The 19,856-nt window shown below is 42.1% G+C and overlaps 2 protein-coding genes and 1 long non-coding RNA gene across 6 annotated transcripts in view; 1 reads left to right on the forward strand and 2 right to left on the reverse strand.

The window, feature by feature from the left end:
* zgc:172076 overlaps window positions 1-3,789 on the reverse strand; it is an 18,513-nt gene extending 14,724 nt beyond the window's left edge. The window contains exons 1-3 of the mRNA XM_020467876.2: window positions 3,622-3,789; window positions 3,311-3,357; window positions 1,544-1,742 (exon numbers count right to left, since the gene is read on the reverse strand). Coding sequence (XP_020323465.1) covers window positions 1,544-1,742; window positions 3,311-3,357; window positions 3,622-3,637 — 262 coding nt within the window. The 5' untranslated portion in view covers window positions 3,638-3,789. The remainder of the gene's footprint in view (window positions 1-1,543; window positions 1,743-3,310; window positions 3,358-3,621) is intronic.
* Window positions 3,790-8,344: 4,555 nt separating this feature from the next.
* traf5 (Tnf receptor-associated factor 5) lies at window positions 8,345-19,835 on the reverse strand. Of its 4 annotated transcripts, none has more exons than XM_031798891.1 (11): window positions 19,682-19,835; window positions 16,409-16,648; window positions 15,540-15,603; window positions 15,135-15,236; window positions 14,808-14,972; window positions 13,768-13,845; window positions 12,849-12,923; window positions 11,552-11,644; window positions 11,290-11,415; window positions 10,621-10,792; window positions 8,345-10,265 (listed from the first exon to the last, which is right to left on the reverse strand). In XM_031798891.1, the coding sequence occupies exons 1-11, from the start codon at window positions 19,747-19,749 to the stop codon at window positions 9,664-9,666; spliced, it is 1,785 nt and encodes a 594-aa protein (XP_031654751.1). In that variant the 5' UTR covers window positions 19,750-19,835; the 3' UTR covers window positions 8,345-9,663. The 4 variants fall into 4 exon arrangements, with proteins under 4 accessions (XP_031654751.1, XP_020323447.1, XP_020323449.1 ...); XM_020467858.2 differs by having other exon boundaries at window positions 11,290-11,430; XM_020467860.2 differs by having other exon boundaries at window positions 11,290-11,430; window positions 16,409-16,641; window positions 19,682-19,827.
* Window positions 14,313-17,296, forward strand: LOC116355390 (uncharacterized). The gene is made up of 2 exons (XR_004204409.1): window positions 14,313-14,505; window positions 16,411-17,296. It is a non-coding gene; the product is annotated as an uncharacterized LOC116355390 (long non-coding RNA).
* Window positions 19,836-19,856: the final 21 nt, after the last annotated feature.

The following is a 19,856-nucleotide window of genomic DNA, read 5'->3' on the forward strand; positions in this document are numbered from 1 at the left end:
ACACCTGTCCACACACTCAATCAAACAGACTCCAACCTCTCCACAATGGCCAAGACCAAAGAGCTGTGTAAGGACATCAGGGTAAAATTGTAGACCTGCACAAGCCTGGGATGGGCTACAGGACAATAGGCAAGCAGCTTGGTGAGAAGGCATCAACTGTTGGCGCAATTATTAGAAAATGGAAGAAGTTCAAGATGACGGTCAATCACCCTCGGTCTAGGGCTCCATGCAAGATCTCACCTCGTGGGGCATCAATGATCATGAGGAAGGTGAGGGATCAGCTCAGAACTACACGGCAGTGCCTGGTCAATGACCTGAAGAGAGCTGGGACCACAGTCTCAAAGAAAACCATTAGTAACACACTACGCCGTCATGGATTAAAATCCTGCAGCGCACGCAAGGTCCCCCTGCTCAAGCCAGCGCATGTCCAGGCCCGTCTGAAGTTTGCCAATGACCATCTGGATGATCCAGAGGAGGAATGGGAGAAGGTCATGATGAGACAAAAATAGAGCTTTTTGGTCTAAACTCCACTCGCCGTGTTTGGAGGAAGAAGAAGGATGAGTACAACCCCAACAACACCATCCCAACCGTGAAGCATGGAGGTGGAAACATCATTCTTTGGGTATGCTTTTCTGCAAAGGGGACAGGACAACTGCACCGTATTGAGGGGAGGATGGATGGGGCCATGTATCGCGAGATCTTAGCCAACAACCTCCTTCCCTCAGTAAGAGCATTGAAGATGGGTCGTGGCTGGGTCTTCCAGCATGACAACGACCCGAAACACACAGCTAGGGCAGCTAAGGAGTGGCTCCGTAAGAAGCATCTCAAGGTCCTGGAGTGGCCTTGCCAGTCTCCAGACCTGAACCCAATAGAAAATCTTTGGAGGGAGCTGAAAGTACGTATTGTCCAGCGAAAGCCCCGAAACCTGAAGGATCTGGAGATGGTCTGTATGGAGGAGTGGCCCAAAATCCCTGCTGCAGTGTGTGCAAACCTGGTCAAGAACTACAGGAAACGTATGATCTCTGTAATTGCAAACACAGGTTTCTGTACCAAATATTAAGTTCTGCTTTTCTGATGTATCAAATACTGATGTCATGCAATAAAAGGCAAATGAATTACTTAAAAATCATACAATGTGATTTTCTGGATTTTTGTTTCGGATTCCGTCTCTCACAGTTGAAGTGTACCTGTGATAAAAAATTTAAAAAATACAGTAGACGAGGTGGAGACTTAAAGTATGTTATGATTCCCTAGCACAGTAACCACACACACCCTTAACCTAACCTTAACCCCTAATTCTTTTTTTTTTGCTGAAAACAAACGGGATTGAGTACTGTGCTATACTGTACATAGTACTAGTACTACCAGTGTAGGAAGTAATAGATTGTATATCGACAGTCCATATACTACTCTATCACTTCCTACACTGGTGGTACTAGTACTATGTACAGTATAGCACAGTCTTCAACCCCCTTTGTTTTCAGCATATACAGATCTAGCAACAAGCGTTCCCTATAGATCGCGTAATGCCTGTTGACTTCACCTGGTTCCTCGAGGCCCGGGCGTATGACATCATCAAAGATAACCCCACTCTGGGTGGCACGGTTGAACTGGCGAGCATACAGTTTTGGAGTCAGGATGCTCGCCATACACGTGTAGTTGTATTTTAGGTTAGGGAACTCCTCTTCGGGGGAACCTCTCTTCAGGTTGAACAGGGACATGGGGTCTGTAGGGACCAAGGTCTGGGCGGATAGGATGTGGTCAGACGGGAAAATAGAAATAGAATAGAGTATAAACGTTATTGGCCTTGAAGGCCGTTTGTCTAGAACATACCAGTAGACTACATAGAATAGCATGAGAATTTAAATTCATAAATGGAAAATTGGCCTACAAAAATTGGCCTAAATTGGCCTACACATAATGACGCAGACCAATACCATACAACTAAATGAGTTCTAAGGTAACCTCATCCCCAGGTTATTGCACACAGCGCATATATGTAAGTCTGGTACATCAACAATTCAAAGTTGGCCTTAGTGGGAGTGACCATAGAATTCTATGGGAGTAATGATTTGTCATGGGGTATTGTGTGTCGATGGGTGAGAGAGAAAAATCTATTTAATCCATTTTGAATTCAAGCTATAGCACAACAAAATGTGGAATAATACTTTCTGGAGGCACTGTTAAGGCTTCCCAGCCAAAACAGTTCAGAAGAGTTTGTGCATATATTATGATATTTTGTGACTCTTATGTTCGTTTTCACACAAAGTGTTTTCTCAAGGCAAGCCGAAGTCGGTAGCCGAAGTCTACTCTGCGTTTGTTATTGGTTAACAGTATGGATTCTTTAATAGTAGGTGTCATTCAATGAGAGACAACTGATTTTCATACACTATTTTTCACTTGAGAAATACTGGACCAAACATCTTAGACGCAACATTTGCACGCTTAAGATGTCCTCTGCAAAAATGTCAAAATTAATGACAGATTTCTTGAGTTATCGTAGATGAATTCGGACTATTTTGAGTAAGTGTATACTGGCTACGGTATCTCAAAATGGACAAACAGTATTATTGCCACTTTTTTCTCATTTTCAACCGAAGGTCTTTCAAGGGAGTATGCTGGCACACTTGCTCGGTTCGTCACAAAATGCGTTCATAATATATACACAAACTGTTCCAAACTGTTTCAGCTGGGAAGCATGCTGACGCCTTTAATTAACTCTCCACCATAGAGAACGATAGAGGCCTCTAGTTGCCAAAAGGCTGATTTGGCATGGGTAGCGCCACTTTAAAGTAGTCGACTGGGTGGGATTCCTATGAATTGTTGCCTCGGGTGCTGCCCATGCTGTCACAGATGCGCTATAATGGCAAAGATAAAGTCCACTATTTAAATGTTTACAATGACAACATACAGTGTCTTGGGATTTTCCTGGTGGATTTTCAGTTCATGAATTAAATTCTAATTGAGTTCATTGTTTAACTGGACCCTTGGTAGGTTTCAAGAGGGCACACAACAGAAAATGTTTTAACACAATTTTGCAATGGAAACCTAATGAGCGTTTTTGGGGGGCCAGGTCCCTCCCTGTTTCAGTACATCGTCTTCCATTCGATGCCTAATGAACATGACGCTGGTCTTGACTCTGCCTTGTTGTCTGACCAGATGTTTGAAAACACACTCGGAATTGCAAGGCTGCGATGGCTTTCGTCCACATAGCTTAGTCCTTAGTTACCCTGCACAGTAGGAATATAGAACATAAATCCTTGCTAGACAGTGAATTAGATTGGATGAAAACAGTTCCCAAAAGTATTACCTCGAGATGGGGCCTGTACTTTGCTTCCAACGAGTACGTGATGGGGGCTGTAAGAGAAGTTTTACATCAGGAATGCAGTACAGTGGCATTTTATATTCTTAATCTCCAATCAAAATCATAACGCAAAGAAATTGAAGGTGTGAGCTCTACCAAGTTCTATTAGTTGCCTGGCTGAAAATGCCTCTCAGCCATGCAGAACTGTAGCCTGTGTGTAGGGAAAAACAACTTCCCATTTGCAGTCATTTTGTTATTTTTGTTTTGACAATGTGAAAGAGGGTGCACGCATGCCACAAAATGGTGGCGTCACTTACGTTTGATCTTCCACATCTCGTCAAATGAGAACGACTTTGGTGGCTGGCAGTCTGGACTTCGTGGCCTGGCTATAAGGTGGTAGTGGAGGTGATAGTACGGTCCCAACTCTACTCTCAACACTGAACAAAAGAGCTAAGAATAGCCGCGTAGTCTCGTCATCCCCAGTTTTGACTGTCCAAGTCCCACCTGACACGCTCATCTTTACAAAGTGGTGCGACGGTCGCCGGTGTCATGTTGCATGGCCCTAACAATGTCAGTCTTTTTATAACTCAATGTAAATTAGCACTGCTAGGATGTGGTGGTTGGTGGATGGATGTTTACACAAACGTAGAGTTGACTTTGGACAGGCACACCATAGCAGTGAATGGTGCTAAATGGAAGAATCCTTATTTGGAGGAGGTTCCCCCAGGGCTCAATGTTTAGTCAAAGTTACTGACAGCTAGCCTCGTCACAGATCTGTTTGTGCTATCATGTCAACTACATGTCAACTCCATATTTGGCATGACAATGAGTGACGACAACTTGACATGAAAGCACTGAAAAATCTGGGACCAGATTAAATGATCACTGGTGCATTTGATATATTTCTAAAGAAAGTGTAAATAACTTTTTAAAGGTGCAATCTGCAATATGTACAGCTGATGGTAATTTCAATGAGTGATGATACCCACTGATTACATTTTTCCAGCCACCAAAAAGCAGGGCTGCCATATAGCTGACAAAAAAATGTAATAGAATCAGGGATTGTGCCTTTGATAGACCATTAAGAGAAGTTTCAAAATACAGAGTGGCTGCAGATCCAAATTCTCTAGAACCATTTTCCCTACAACTAAATCCAAAGCTTCTGCGCATGTGTGGGATTCTCTCATTTACGCAGTGTCTCGGCTTCACTTGTTTAATTAATTAACAGCACAGAGAACTGGCTACTTTGGCAAATTTCTGTGATGAATATTAATGATATTTTTCTATATATCAGACCCGAACATAATAGCATATGTTACTGTAAGACAAAAAACAACACCTAATTTCTTAGGAGATTTAGGATGATTGTGAGATTGGTAACATTTTTCTCTCGTGGCCAAAACCCAACAGCGCGCCACTAGGCAAAATGTGTTTTGATTGAAACAAAACACAGGTGTGCTACAGTTTAACACCATCTGCTCTAAAATTCGCTCCCTATACGTAATTCAAATGAAACACTGTACTTCGAAACAACACTGTACACAATTCAAGAAGATCTAATGCGTATTCCCATGAAACTGATTAAGATCAAATGGTTGGCATGCAGAAGCTGCATTGGCATTTCACAGGTAGCTCAATTAAGTTAAACTATAAGATTTGGAAAAGGAAAAATGCTGATATACGGATCATCCAAGATAACAAAACATTGGAGGACTTATATACACTGCTCAAAAAAATAAAGGGAACACTTAAACAACACAATGTAACTCCAAGTCAATCACACTTCTGTGAAATCAAACTGTCCACTTAGGAAGCAACACTGATTGACAATACATTTCACATGCTGTTGTGCAAATGGAATAGACAACAGGTGGAAATTATAGGCAATTAGCAAGACACCCCCAATAAAGGAGTGGTTCTGCAGGTGAGACCACAGACCACTTCTCAGTTCCTATGCTTCCTGGCTGATGTTTTGGTCACTTTTGAATGCTGGTGGTGCGTTCACTCTAGGGGTAGCATGAGACGGAGTCTACAACCCACACATGTGGCTCAGGTAGTGCAGCTCATCCAGGATGGCACATCAATGCGAGCTGTGGCAAGAAGGTTTGCTGTATCTGTCAGCGTAGTGTCCAGAGCATGGAGGCGCTACCAGGAGACAGGCCAGTACATCAGGAGACGTGGAGGAGGCCGTAGGAGGGCAACAACCCAGCAGCAGGACCGCTACCTCCGCCTTTGTGCAAGGAGGAGCAGGAGGAGCACTGCCAGAGCCCTGCAAAATGGCCTCCAGCAGGCCACAAATGTGTCTGCTCAAACAGTCAGAAACAGACTCCATGAGGGCACCAAGATTGGCAAATGTGGCACTGGCGCCCTGTGCTCTTCACAGATGAAAGCAGGTTCACACTGAGCACATGTGACAGACGTGACGGAGTCTGGAGACGCTGTGGAGAACGTTCTGCTGCCTGCAACATCCTCCAGCATGACCGGTTTGGCGGTGGGTCAGTCATGGTGTGAGGCGGCATTTCTTTGGGGGGCCGCACAGCCCTCCATGTGCTCGCCAGAGGTAGCCTGACTGCCATTAGGTACCGAGATGAGATCCTCAGACCCCTTGTGAGACCATATGCTGGTGCGGTTGGCCCTGGGTTCCTCCTAATGCAAGACCATGCTAGACCTCATGTGGCTGGAGTGTGATGCTATGGACTGGCCTGCCCGTTCCCCAGACCTGAATCCAATTGAGCACATCTGGGACATCATGTCTCGCTCCATCCACCAACGCCACGTTGCACCACAGACTGTCCAGAAGTTGGCGGATGCTTTAGTCCAGGTCTGGGAGGAGATCCCTCAGGATACCATCCGCCACCTCATCAGGAGCATGCCCAGGCGTTGTAGGGAGGTCATACAGGCACGTGGAGGACACACACACTACTGAGCCTCATTTTGACTTGTTTTAAGGACATTACATATAAGTTGGATCAGCCTGTAGTGTGGTTTTCCACTTTAATTTTGAGTGTGACTCCAAATCCAGACCTCCATGGGTTGATAAATTTGATTTCCATTGATAGTTTTTGTGTGATTTTGTTGTCAGCACATTCAACTATGCAAAGAAAAAAGTATTTAATAATAATATTTAATTCATTCAGATCTATCTTCCCTTTATTTTTTTGAGCAGTGTATTAGTGATATGTACGTATATGAATATAACGTATAAATGCCATGAGCTTAGATAAACTGTCGTACCCAATCATAACCCAAAGAACAAGCTTATATTTGGGGTTCTGATGGGGTACAACAGTTTAACTATAAGCTCGTGGCATTTATCTTCAAGAATCAACAGGTATATATCACTTATAATATATTTCCAAATTGGATGTAGCAACTGCAGATTGCCCCTTTTTTTATAGTTTTGTTGTGGAAATTCATAGTGCTGAGTGAGACTTTGTAATTTCTTAAAACAATCATCTTTATTTAATATTGATTAATTAGAATGAAGCTGGTTGACCACACACTCCGAAGTGTGTGTTGCCGAGAGCTTAACCTTTTAATGACAAAACAGAGATCTTTAATTACAGTAGGAGACCCCAAAATACTTAGTCATGGCTGATTCCACTCCCCCCATGCTGATCAGGGGGGGGGGGGGCACCACAAGCCATCCTGGGGTCATCCTGTGGTCATCTGCACAATAAGGGATTTTTCTACTCCTCCAGGCTATCTCTATCTCGGGTCACACACCACATCTTATCTATGGAATGCCAACTGTAGGTTTTTTATCACCAAGACATGAATCAATTGTCAGCTCAAGCTCCAGATCCCAACTCAGTCCCACGGACACAGATGAGAGAGTACTCATCATAGCTATTCGATTCATAAACAGTATTATAACATCATCTTGTAATTTATCTACCATAGGTATATGTTGAAATGTGAACATTTGTTTCCTTAAACCACAAGATCTGTGTGCCACGTCTACTTGACTTCTTGTTTAACATTTACTTTGACTTCCAGCACCTGCCCAAAGTTACTGGATCTGTCTGTCATAATTTTTTCTCTCCAAATGTTCCAATCTGATGTGCTGAACTTTCTTTGAGATTTAAGGCCTTTACATACATGCATTGTATATATTAGCTTTGATATTTCTTCAAAGTAGAACCATGTGTTTCTGTAGAGTCCGACAGAATGACAAGGCTGTCATTTTGACAAGACTACGGTTGAAACGTGTCAGCTTTTTGAATAAACTAGCACCATTAATTCATAAATATGGTTGTTGTGGTCCATTCATGTGTGTTGTTACTCTTCCATTATTTTTAAGGCTTAGGCCGGGATTCCATAATGGAGCAGCGTACTAGCCGGTAATGCACCTTTTTAAAGGCAATTTCTTTCTCATAGATCACATTAATTTTCTTTCGCTTAGTTCGCTGCTCTGTAACGTGCCTCGGATTGAATCCCAGCCTTGGTATTTCAGTATTTACCCAGAAAAGCACCTCATTCCCATAGAAATGTATATTAGAGCTGCATACCTGTATCTGAAGTGTCATTTTTTATTATGCATTGGCATCCCATAATGTTTTAACATGAAAGCTCCTACAATGTGATTTTCAGAAATTTTTTTCTAATTTTGTCTGTCATAGTTGAAGTGTACATATGATGAAAATTACAGGCCTCTCTCATCTTTTTAAGTGGGAGAACTTGCACAATTGGTGGCTGACTAAATCATTTTTTGCCCAACTGTAGCTTGCTGTATCTCTGAAAGAGAGCAAAATTAAACAACTCAAACAATTATCTTGTGCTGGAATACTACTGTTGGGATTCATGTAGTCCACTAAACAATGGTTACAGTGTTACATATATTTTTCTTGTTGCGCTTAAGTGCTATTTTGTTGTACTCATCCCGGAAACATAGGCCGGCATTCAATAGAAGACACGGTATAGAGCAGCACATTGGATTTTACTTTTAAGGTTAATTTACGTATGAGCCAACATGCACAGTGTTTACCATGAATGGGTTGTGTCGTGGAAAATTCATACTGAGAGAGACATTGTAATTTCTTCAAACAATCATCTTAATTTAATATTCAATAATTGTTTCAATAAGGAGACTAGTCAACCCAACACTCTTGACTGTTGGGCCGAGTAGCCTAACCTTTACAGACAATGCAGAGTTTTTATGTAACTGATACTAAGTCATGGCTGGATCCACCCCTCCCATGCAGATTGGGGGCACCATAAGCCACTCTGGGTTTATCCTGTGGTCATCTGCCTCTGGTGTTGTTTCCCAGATGCAAGAAGGACTATAAGGGTTTTGTTTTATTCCTCCAGGCTCTCTCGCTTGGTTACACCCACCACATTTATCTATGGAATGCCAGCTGTAGGTTTTTAGGCTCCTCTCAATTCACACAGACATGTAATAGAACATAAATGTCATACTATTAGTTAAGTATATTAATATCAAACAGATCAGGTAAATATGTCATTTTTCTATCACAGTTGTTGAATTGGCATTTGGGCATGACATTTAAGAAAAAACAAACTACACTCTTTATTTAGACACCTTGATCCTCAAATTGTAAAAAAAATACTAAAAAGGTTGTGATTAGCTAATAATTTTCTTTAATATAGACCCTTCCCCCAATAAGTTTGCCATTGGAGGGAATTCAAGGTCCTTATCGGTCTTATTTTCAAGGTGGTAACACAATGACATAGAACCTACATTACTTTTGTTTACTTTATAGCATAAAAAATAATGTCACTTCAACTCTACTCATCACTACTTGAACAAGCACATTTGGTTTCCCTAACTACTTTAAACAATGCAAAAACATAATCATTTATAAACAAAACACATGGATGATTGTTATGCATGTACCACACAATTTAAGAAAAAACACATGTAACAATTCACTCATCAATGATAACACCTTATAATAACTTTAATGAATAAGCATTCTTACTTTTATAATGTTTACAAACCTTCAACGTACATTGGCTTATTCAGTAAAGTTATTACAATTACATCAACTACTTTTTAACAGCTGCCCATTAATCCCTGAGATGTCATCAATTGACAATTAATAGATTGCATGCTCTCTGATTGTAGGACTTTACCACAAAATACAATATCTGTGGGGAGCATTAACACTTGAATCCTCAGTGAACATATACAAGCAGTCTGCAGACAAGGCTAAAGCAATAAAAAATACCTCACTGCAATATCTGTATTGCTTTATCGTTTCAGTATCTGGGGAAAATGCATGGATTTGCATGTTTGCTAAATTTGGAGTACAGCTGAGGGATTGGCCTGCACTGAGCTTTGAAGCATTTAGCTAACTGTTTTTGAAATGATCTCAAACCAGTTCTTTAAGGCCCCTCTACAAGTCCTCCAAACCGCTTGTGTCTACTTTGACCTTAACAAAGAGCGTATCGTCTCTCACGTATATGGCGTTCTTGGGTGTCTCCAGCTGGGCATGCGAGGCAAAGCACTGGAAACCAGAGGCCACGTTGGTGGGGGCGTTGGCGGTTGTAGCGGCCGAGCCAGGCCGGTGGAAGCTAGTGTTTTCTGGGTCGGGTTTGAAACTCATAGTCAGGTGGTTGTTGGTGCCGCTCTGGTCCAGCACTGACAATGACACAGGCTGTCTGAAGGGCCAGGGCAGGAGGGGGTCGAAGTCGCCCCTCATGAGGACCACGTAGAGAGACAGGTGGGTGTCCCGGCCGGCCCCGTCTCCGTTCAGGTAGGCCCTGGCGGCCATTTTGTAGCCACTGCGGCCCGTGTGGAAGGGCGCGCTGCTCAGGCACGGTCCCTGGCCTTGAGACCCGGCCTCCTTTCTCTTGCGGTAGTCGCGGAGCTTCCAGATGAGCTTGCCGTCGTACGAGGTGGACTCGAGCTCTCTGAAGTGCTCCTCGTTGCACTCCAGCTGTGCCGTATGGATGCTGAGGAGGCGCGAGTGGCGCATGTAGGTCTCCTTCAACTCCCCTGGGGGAAAGATGGGCGATTACATTTTTTATACTTTAATTAATCCACAAGTAATTTTAATAAATGTCAGTACAATGTTAATTATTTGCTCATAATCGCTTAAAAGCCTTAAAGACTTAAGATCATTGGCCTAACAGTTTTGAGTCTTTCCATAATCTGTTACAAGCCTTGGAGACTTTAGCTTATTGCCCTAAAAGTCTTGCGTCTTCCAGTAACCCGGGATTGGTAACCCCTGAGTTACTTGAATTCTGTGGAATTCACACTTCACACGGGTTTACTGTCGGTGGAAACCATAAGAATGATCTCCAATCCACCTTTAGTTCACCCAGACCATTTAAGGAGCCCCTCCACTCACCCAGGTGGTCTTTGAGCCCCTCCGTGACGGACACCTGCTGTCTGAGGGCGTCCAGGGACGCTCTGATTTGGCCCAGTTCCTCCCGGGCCACACCAGGGCCAAACACACTGGACAGCTCCTCGAGCTGGAGCTGGACGCTGGAGATGTGATCCCGCTGCTCCTCCAGAGACCTCTGTACATGGACGACCAGAAAACGGTAACACTTTATTTTCAGTACTGCTAATTACATGGGTAGTGTTCATAATCATTAGGCACCAAACAAAATGTTTTAAAACGTTTTCTGTTGCATGCCCTCAAAGACAATAATACAGGTAGTCTCTCTTCTTATGAGAATCCTAAAGTTTTGATTCCTATGACCAAAGGATTATATTAATTTCATTGTGTGAATGACTGATTCCTGCTTTGGGTTCCATTAACAGTAACAGCAGTGTTTCTTACCTGTACTGCAGAAAGAGTGCATTATTTCCATAAATATTTTTAAGGTATTTTCAACAACAACAAAATTAACAGAGAGAAGATGCAAGTGGAGAAAGACGGAGAGTGGCTGTGTAAAAGGGCAGTAGGCCAGATTCAAACTTATACCTACACTACAGAAATGCTGCAACATTACCACTAGACCAGCCAGGCCTCTGGGTGTTGTATTGGTTACAATACAGTACTGCTTCTTACCTGTACTGCAGACAGGGTGTTGTCACATCGGCTGACCTGCTGGGCCAGTGGGTGGACCTCCTTCTCCAGACCGCTGACCTGGCGGCTCCTCTCCTGGAGCTCCTTGTGCCTCAGAAGCACCTCCTGCTGGAGGATTGCCATCTGCCGGGTCAGAGGAATGGTCTAAGTCTCCAGGTACAACTTGCCCTTTGGTACATTGATCTAGGCACTATAAGGGCTGAATCCTAACTTGAGAAAGGTTCTGGGTAGTGATTGGTCCTACCTGTGTCTCCAGCTTGGTGTTGCTCCCCAGAACCAGGAGGATATGGTCATTGAGAGCAGTTTCCTCATGAACTTGAACTTGGGCTCTCCTCTCCTGTCCACACAGAAAGAAATAACAATTAGTTGTGTGGCAATCATCTGTTGCCATACAACTGCTTGTTTAGGAATGACATGCCAAACAATGACATACAAATTATAACACTCATTATACATACTGTATTGACATTAACTTGTCACGATGGGTAAGGCTGATGTTGAACCAAGACAAATTCATATGTGTCTTTTGGTTGTATTGTATAGGACTAGTTCATATAAACACCATTACTGAATAAAAATATAAACGTAAAGTGTTGGTCCCATGTTTTAATGACCTGAAATAAAAGATACCAGAAATGTTCCATATGCACAAAAAGCTTATTTCTCTCAAATTTTGTGCACAAGTGTGTTTACATTCTTGTTAGTGAGCATTTCTCCTTTTCTAAAATAATCCATCCAGGTGTGGCATATCAAGAAGTTGATCAAACAGCATGATCATTACACAAGTGCACCTTGTGCCAGGGACAATAAAAAGCCACTCTAAAATGTGCAGTTTTGTCACACAATACAATGTCACAGATGTCTCAAGTTTTGAGGGAGCGTGCATTTGACAAGCTGACTGCAGGAATGTCCTCCAGAACTGTTGCCAGATAATTTAGTTAATTTCTCTACCGTGAGCCACCTCCAACATTGTTTAGAGAATTTGGCAGTATGTCCAACTGGCCTCACAACCTCAGACCACGTGTAACCATGCCAGCCCAGGACCTCCACATCGGGCTTCTTCACCTGTGGGATCGTCAGAGACCAGCCACCCGGACAGTATTTCTGTCTGTAATAAAGCCCTTTTGTGTGGATAAACTAATTCTGATTGGCTGGGCCTGGCTCCCAAGTGGGTGGGCCTATGCCCTCCCATGGCCTAATTTATTTATTTCAATTGATTGATTTCCTTATATGTAACTCAGTAAAATAGTGGATGTTGCATATATATTTTTGTTCTTTCTGATACTCTGGAGACCATATAGACATTACTTATTGTCGTGAATTGTTACAAGGCCATTGTTTTATCACCACACGACATCTGTGTCAGCCACTACCCATCCAAGAGGGTCGAATAAGGACTTCGACCCATTGAGAATGCAATCATTGCGACTTTGGAGCTTCCAGCCCAACCGATAAATTGAGATTGTCCGACTACAACTAGATTTCCTTTGGCGTAGAATTAGAATCCAAAGCACAGAGAGTGGGAAAATATGTCCACCAACCCGGACAAAGCAGCCATATTTCTTAAAAACACAGTCCGTCTGCACCTCAGGACACTGGTCAGCGTGGTCTTCAAGCTGTGTGAGAGAGAGTACATTAAAAGCAAAGAGGTGTTAGTCAGAGATGGAAAGTGTGGGGGGGGGGGGGGGGGGGGTATAAAAAGGTGAAAAAGAGAGGGGAGAAGTCAGACAAAAGGATAAGTGAGATTGGGTGAGATGTAGAAGCAGGAATCAAATTAGTTCTACACACTCATTCAGTTCTACAAACAGCTGTACAGTGTATTATACACCAAGTGTACAGATCATAAGGATCACTTTATAATATTGAGTTTCATCCCCTTTTCCCCCCAGAACAGCCTCAATTCGCTGGGGCATGGACTCCACATGGTGGTGAACGTGTTCCACAGGGATGCTGGCCCATGTTGACTCCAAAGCTTCCCACAGTTGTGTCAAGTTGGCTGGATGTCCTTTGGGTGGTGGACCATTCTTGATACAGACAAACTGTTGAGCGTGGAAAAACCCAGCAGCGTTGCAGTTCTTGACACTCAAACCGGTGTGCCTGACACCTACCCCGTTCAAAGGCATTTAAATATTTTGTCTTGCCCATTTACCCTCTGAATGGCACACATACACAATCCATGTCTTAAAAAGACTTCTTTAACTTGTCTCCCCCCTTCATCTACACTGATTGAAGTGGATTTTACAAGTGACATCAATTAGGGATCATTGCTTTCACCTGGATTCACCTGGTCAGCATGTCATGGAAAGAGCAGGTGTTCCTAATGTTTTGTACAATCAGTGTATGTGCTTGTGGCAAAATGTCAAGGAATATAGAAAATCCTTCTTCAAACAATAAATGAGCCTCTTCAAACAATACATTCAGCAAATAAAACAAATGTTATGGTCATATCTGAATATTTACCATGCATCTTTTAATCATCTGGGAGCATTTGTTGGGGCACTTGATTTCAACCTCTGGGCATGAATGCCTCTCATGATCCTGGTGGATACCGAACAGAAATAATAAGTGATTATTAAGAAGGATGTTCCTTCTTAGTGACTTACAGTATCATATCATTATAGACTGAAAACAGCTTCGTTCAAGTGTTGTCAAAGGCACTTGTAGTTTTGTGAACTGTTAAGAGACAGCAGTAAGTGTGAGGGATTCAAACATACATTCAAGTCACTTGCGCCACCTGTTGGGAGAATTACTGTATGTAATTCCAAGACTGTAAAAAATAATCTTTGGCTAAATGTAGTACAACCAAGGGTTAGAGGGGGAACACAGTTGAAGGACAATCCACTTCCTTAATATTACTTGTTATGATATGGGGGGGTAGCATAGTGTTAGCAGAGAGTTAGGCAACACATTTCCAAAATACACTTCCACACTCCATCCCCAGGTGGCAGCAATCAGGTCTACATGCTAAACTAAGCCTTGAGAAACACATCAGGTGCAGCCAATTAAAGTGATTGTCAATCTGAGAGAAAGAGAGTAGGCCAGAAGCCCCCCAGACACCCTTTTGTTTGTTTCTTTGTGTTAGTTAACCTCTTTTGTAGTTTGGTACATATTTATTTTGTCACCATCTGAACAAATAATAATATCTGGGACTGGCTGACCAAAAGATCAAGACGGAGCTGGCCTTGGACCTAAGTTAAGGTAGCTGTGTCCGGGGTACATGCATTCAACACCTAGGTGCATACAGTGATTTAACATGTACTGTATATGCACTTAAATCTGGTTACCTAGGCCTAAGACACCTAGACATAACGGGTGCAGCAAAATCAGTAGGCTAGTTATGGTTTTCGTAACAGAGTAAAAATACTATGTTGAGCCTGAGGACCGTTCCACCATCTTAGAAAATCCCAAATAAACCGCCGGGGACAACAGCAAATCGAAAGTCCTCATATCATAAAATGTAATCCTGACATATTAAAACAGTCAATTCCTCTGGCATTCACCTCGAGCTGGCAGCATGTGTAAGGATGCTTGCAGTAGTGACAGGGCTCCATACGGTAGGAGCAGCTGATTCTGAGGTGCTCCTGCAGGTCCTTACGTTGCATGGTCTCACTGCAGCCTGCATTGGAGCACTGCAATGACTCAAACTGACATGCCTGTAGATGCTCCTGAGAAAGAGAGAGGGAATGTGTATCATGTATCAAATGTTTGGTCATGTTGCTGTCTGAGCATTTGTTAATGATTTATTTTACAGTCCTTGTTTTAGCTGGCGTTTTCTCTCGTATTTACTACAGCAACATTTGGTACTTGTGGTGTCTTGTGGGATTTACCTGCAACCGACATAATGTCATTCTGTGGGAGCAGTTGGGGGAGTTTGTGCAGTAGACTTCTAAATTTGAGATCTCCCTTTTGCAGCAATTGTCTTGGAAAACCTGCAGGAAACAGTAACAATTGTGTAGTATTGTTTTACATTTCAAGACACTCATGATTGTTTAATTTCTGTCAATAAAATCATTTGTCTTACAAATGAAGTAGGTTGGGTGTCTTAAAAGTTTCATGAAAAGTAAAACCCCCAAAATAGTTTTATGTACCAGTGAAAATACAAAGTAGACATCAGTTGTGTTATCAGTAAAACTGTACTCTGCGAAAAGTAATTCTGAATAAAGTATGCCTAAAGTATTTCTTCATATATTTAGCATTCTTCCCAAATGAACCATGGTTTCTTATAATCTCACCTCATCAGATTTGATCAAACCTCTGTCCAAAGGACAGGCAGGGGTGGTGGCTGGGGAGTTTTCCCTGCACAAAAGAGAGCATCACATTTCAATATGATTGCTGACTTTTAACTTATGACATATGCTACCTACAGTATCAAAGAATGGCCCTTTAGCTCAATGGGCTAACACATTATTAAAGAGTAAATTCAGAATTGTGTAACTTGATTAATTCACAAATGTAAAATATATATAAAGGCCAAATCACCTGACATCAACTACAATCCACTCCATATTTGGTTTGTTATATTTGGTTTGATGTCATGTGGCCAATAAAAAAAAACAATGCTCAAATGCTTTCATTTCCAATCTTGTGGTGGCTGAAGTTTGCAATGGCAGTTTAAAAAAAAAACTGATTCATTTCTCCTGGCCCATGGACTACTTTCAGGGTGAGAAACCACCTAACTGACAATTAGACGACACTCTTATCCAGAGCAACTTCTAGTAGCGACTGTGTACATTTTCGTACGGGTCCCCCATGGAAATCGAACCCACCACCCTGGCGTTGTAAGTGCTGTTCTCTACCAACTTCCCCTTTAAATTGTGACAGATCTTGCACAATTGAGGGCTGGTAATTGAGGGCTGATTCCAGTTCAATTTCAGTCAGCTTGGAGACATATTTTTTTACTTAAACAATAATACAATCTTCAGAGGGGAAAGGACCATTTTCAAATCACAAATAGAATTTCGATTCAACTCCTAGACTGACTGGAATTAAAATGGATTTGACCCAAAGTCATACCCCCCCCCTCCCCCATACCCCCCCTCACTGTGTAAATGAACACATAACATGCAGTAAATGGCTGTTTTGTTATCACTACTGTTCTTACAGGAGTCCTTGGATGCAGCGGTAGCAGAAGATGTGTCCACAGCCGGTTTGGTGTGGGTTGAGAACTACTCCTTTACAGGTGGGACAAACATAGTGCTCTTCCAGCTTCTTCACAAACTTCAAACTGTGCTGCACTGCAGTCAAGTCCGATTCCCACGGTCCCGCCACTCCCGAATTCTGCCTGGAGAGTCCTCCGGATCCACTCGGGTCACTCTCCTTTGTTGCCATGGCAATCTGTAGGCTGACAGGTGTGCGGTAGATGTCGGACAGTTTGTAGACCTATGCAAATGTACATCTACAAAGACTCTGTTGACATTAACATTTCCTATTCCAGAAGTCCTGCAATTGACTGACTACCTGCATGAATTTGACATTCAGAAAATCCCATTCAAAGCTCTCCATAATGAGATATAGTCCAAACATTTGTGCATGAAAGTGTTTAGTAAATAGGGGGAGGGGTTTATGTAATATCCCCACATTTTAAAACAAACCTATCTTTTTTAAGGAGTTTATTCACATGGACTTATAACCAGGGCCGTAGCTACATATGAGGACACCGAGGTCTGGACCTCCTGTAATATTTTTTAATACAAAATAAATACATTGTCAGTCACTTAATTAGACCATGGCTGTTAACCTTTTTTAGATTGGTAAATGAGTCGTTAGTCTAGCCAGCTAAACTTTCATGGCTGAATTACCGACCCGGATCGCAAAGCATGTACCCAGGGGTCCTGACATCCAAGGGGCCCACATTCGTTCTGGTATTTACTCTTGTATCATAATAACATGGCAAAACATGTAGAATTGCAGGAAATTGTCTGTAAACTACAACAAATCTGTAAAAATGTATTTGTTGACCTTTTTTGTAAATAAAATACTTTTCTGCCAACAGATCCCTCTGTACATATACAATTATAGTTTTAAATTCCGGTGCTGATGGAGTTGATGCGAGTTAAAGTGTAGTGGCTAATTGTTTAGCTAATATGCTATTGTTGAATTCAGAAGTTTACATGCACCTTAGCCAAATACATTTAAACTCAGTTTTTCACAATTCCTGACATTTAATCCTAGTAAAAATTCCCTGTCTTAGGTCATTTAGGATCACCACTTTATTTTAAGAATGTGAAATTTCAGAATAATAGTAGATTTATTTCAGCTTTTATTTATTGCATCACATTCCCAGTGGGTCAGAAGTTTACATACATTCAATTAGTATTTGGTAGCATTGCCTTTTAAATGGTTTAACTTGGGTCAAATGTTTCGTGTAGCATTCCACAAGCTGCCCACAATAAGTTGGGTGAATTTGACCCCTTCCTCCTGACAGGGCTGGTGTAACTGAGTCCTCCTTGCTCGCACATGCTTTTTCAGTTCTGCCCACAAATATTCTATAGGATTGAGGTCAGGGCTTTGTGATGGCCACTCCAAAACCTTGACTTTGTTGTCCTTAAGCCATTTTGCCACAACTTTGGAAGTATGCTTGGGGTCATTGTATGCAAATGGACATCCAGTTGGAAGACCCATTTGCGACCAAGCTTTAACTTTCTGACTGATGTCTTGAGATGTTGCTTCAATTATCCACATACTTTTCCTACCCCATGATGCCATCTATTTTGTGAAGTGCACCAGTCCCTCCTGCAGCAAAGCACCCCCACAACATAATACTGCCACCCCTCTGCTTCAGGTTTGGGATGGTGTTCTTTGGCTTTCAAGCCTCGCGCTTTTTCCTCCAAACATAATGATGGTTATTATGGCCAAACAGTTCTATTTTTGTTTCATCAGACCAGAGGACATTTCTCCAAAAAGTACTATCTTTGTCCTCATGTGCAGTTACAAACAGTAGTCTGGCTTTTTTATGGTGGCTTTGGAGCAGTGGAGTCTTCCTTGCTGAGCGGCCGTTCAGGTTATGTCGATAAAGGACTCGTTTTACTGTGGATATAGATACTTTTGTACCTGTTTCCTCTAGCATCTTCACAAGGTCCTTTGCGTGTTGTTTTGGGATTGATTTAAACTTTTCGCACCACAGTAGGTTCATCTCTAGGAGACAGAACTTGTCTCCTTCCTTGAATGGTATGACGGCTGCATGGTCCCATGTTGTTTATACTTGCGTACTATTGTTTGTACAGATGAATGTGGTACCTTCAGGCGTTTGGAAATTGCTCCCAAGGATGAGAAGCTTCTAAAGCCAAGACATAATTTTCTGGAATTTTCAAAGCTGTTTAAAGGCTCAGTCAATTTAGTGAAGGTAAACGACCCACTGGAATTGTGATACAGTGAATTATAAGCGAAATAATCTGTCTATAAACAATTGTTGGAAATATTACTTGGGTCATGCACAAATTAGATGTCCTAACCGACTTGCCAGAACTATAGTTTGTTAACAAGAAATTTGTGGAGTGGTTGAAAAATTAGTCTTAATGACTCCAACCAAAGTGTATGTGAACTTCCCGACTTCAGCTGTATATGTTTGTAGATCGAGGTGAATGAAGCTACAGCAACCAATGTTATAATGGCTGGGGTCATTTTTGCTATTTTTGAGGTTCTCCAAATAGCAATTGAGTGTTTTTAAATTGTATAGAAATGCAGTTAATGAGCTTCAACTGTCTTACCATCTATTGAAATGGTGGCGGGGGTGCTTCCAGACATCACTAAAACTCAGACCCTAGCTACAGCCCTGCTTGTCGGGATGTTCAGAAAGGCATTAGTGCGTGGTAAATTTTCCATCTTCTAACATGTTTAATGTTAAATCAAGCAAATATTCCTATGATTCTCAATCGGCACCCATGAAGGACCGTGGATTGTCTCATCAGAATCTCCCTTTCAGAAATCCCCTTAGCCTAGTGGCTTAGTGCTGGTGGAATCAGCGATTCTGTCTTTGGGGTAACCCCCTCGCAGCCCGCGGTAATGGTGCGCGGCAAATCCTTAATGAGACAATGGACAATTAAGCAAAACATGGCTTATGTTGTATTATTACATTAACAGTTCGAGGGTATTCATTGACGTTATATTGAGAAAGACAAAAAGCCGCGACGGAATTATGCGCTCTTTGCAGCACTACAATTTCGGGGAATCCCCACTGCTGAAGAACAGCATAATTAATTATGATTCCAATAGATGAAAACATCATGATTATTATCATCCAAGGGAGTTCTGTGTTTATATTGTTTAGTCAAAAAGGAACACTGAAATGATTTTGCTTTCGTTTTCATAGCCTACATAATTAACAACCGTTGCATTGAAGATCTGAACAGGCAGATCTGACCGTGTGCGTTCTTACCGTGTCTTTAAAAACGGAATGTGCGACGATGTTCTTGGTTTACTTTTGTAATTTACATCCACATTCATATGGCAAAAACGTCTGCACAGTACCGAGTGTGTAGCCCAGGCTATACGTCACAACTCGGCGTGCCGCAAATTGTATATGAGCGGAAAATGTTTCAGGAAGTGAATGT

Source organism: Oncorhynchus kisutch, linkage group LG20 (assembly GCF_002021735.2).
Source record: "Oncorhynchus kisutch isolate 150728-3 linkage group LG20, Okis_V2, whole genome shotgun sequence".
NCBI classification, from domain to species: Eukaryota; Metazoa; Chordata; class Actinopteri; order Salmoniformes; family Salmonidae; genus Oncorhynchus; species Oncorhynchus kisutch.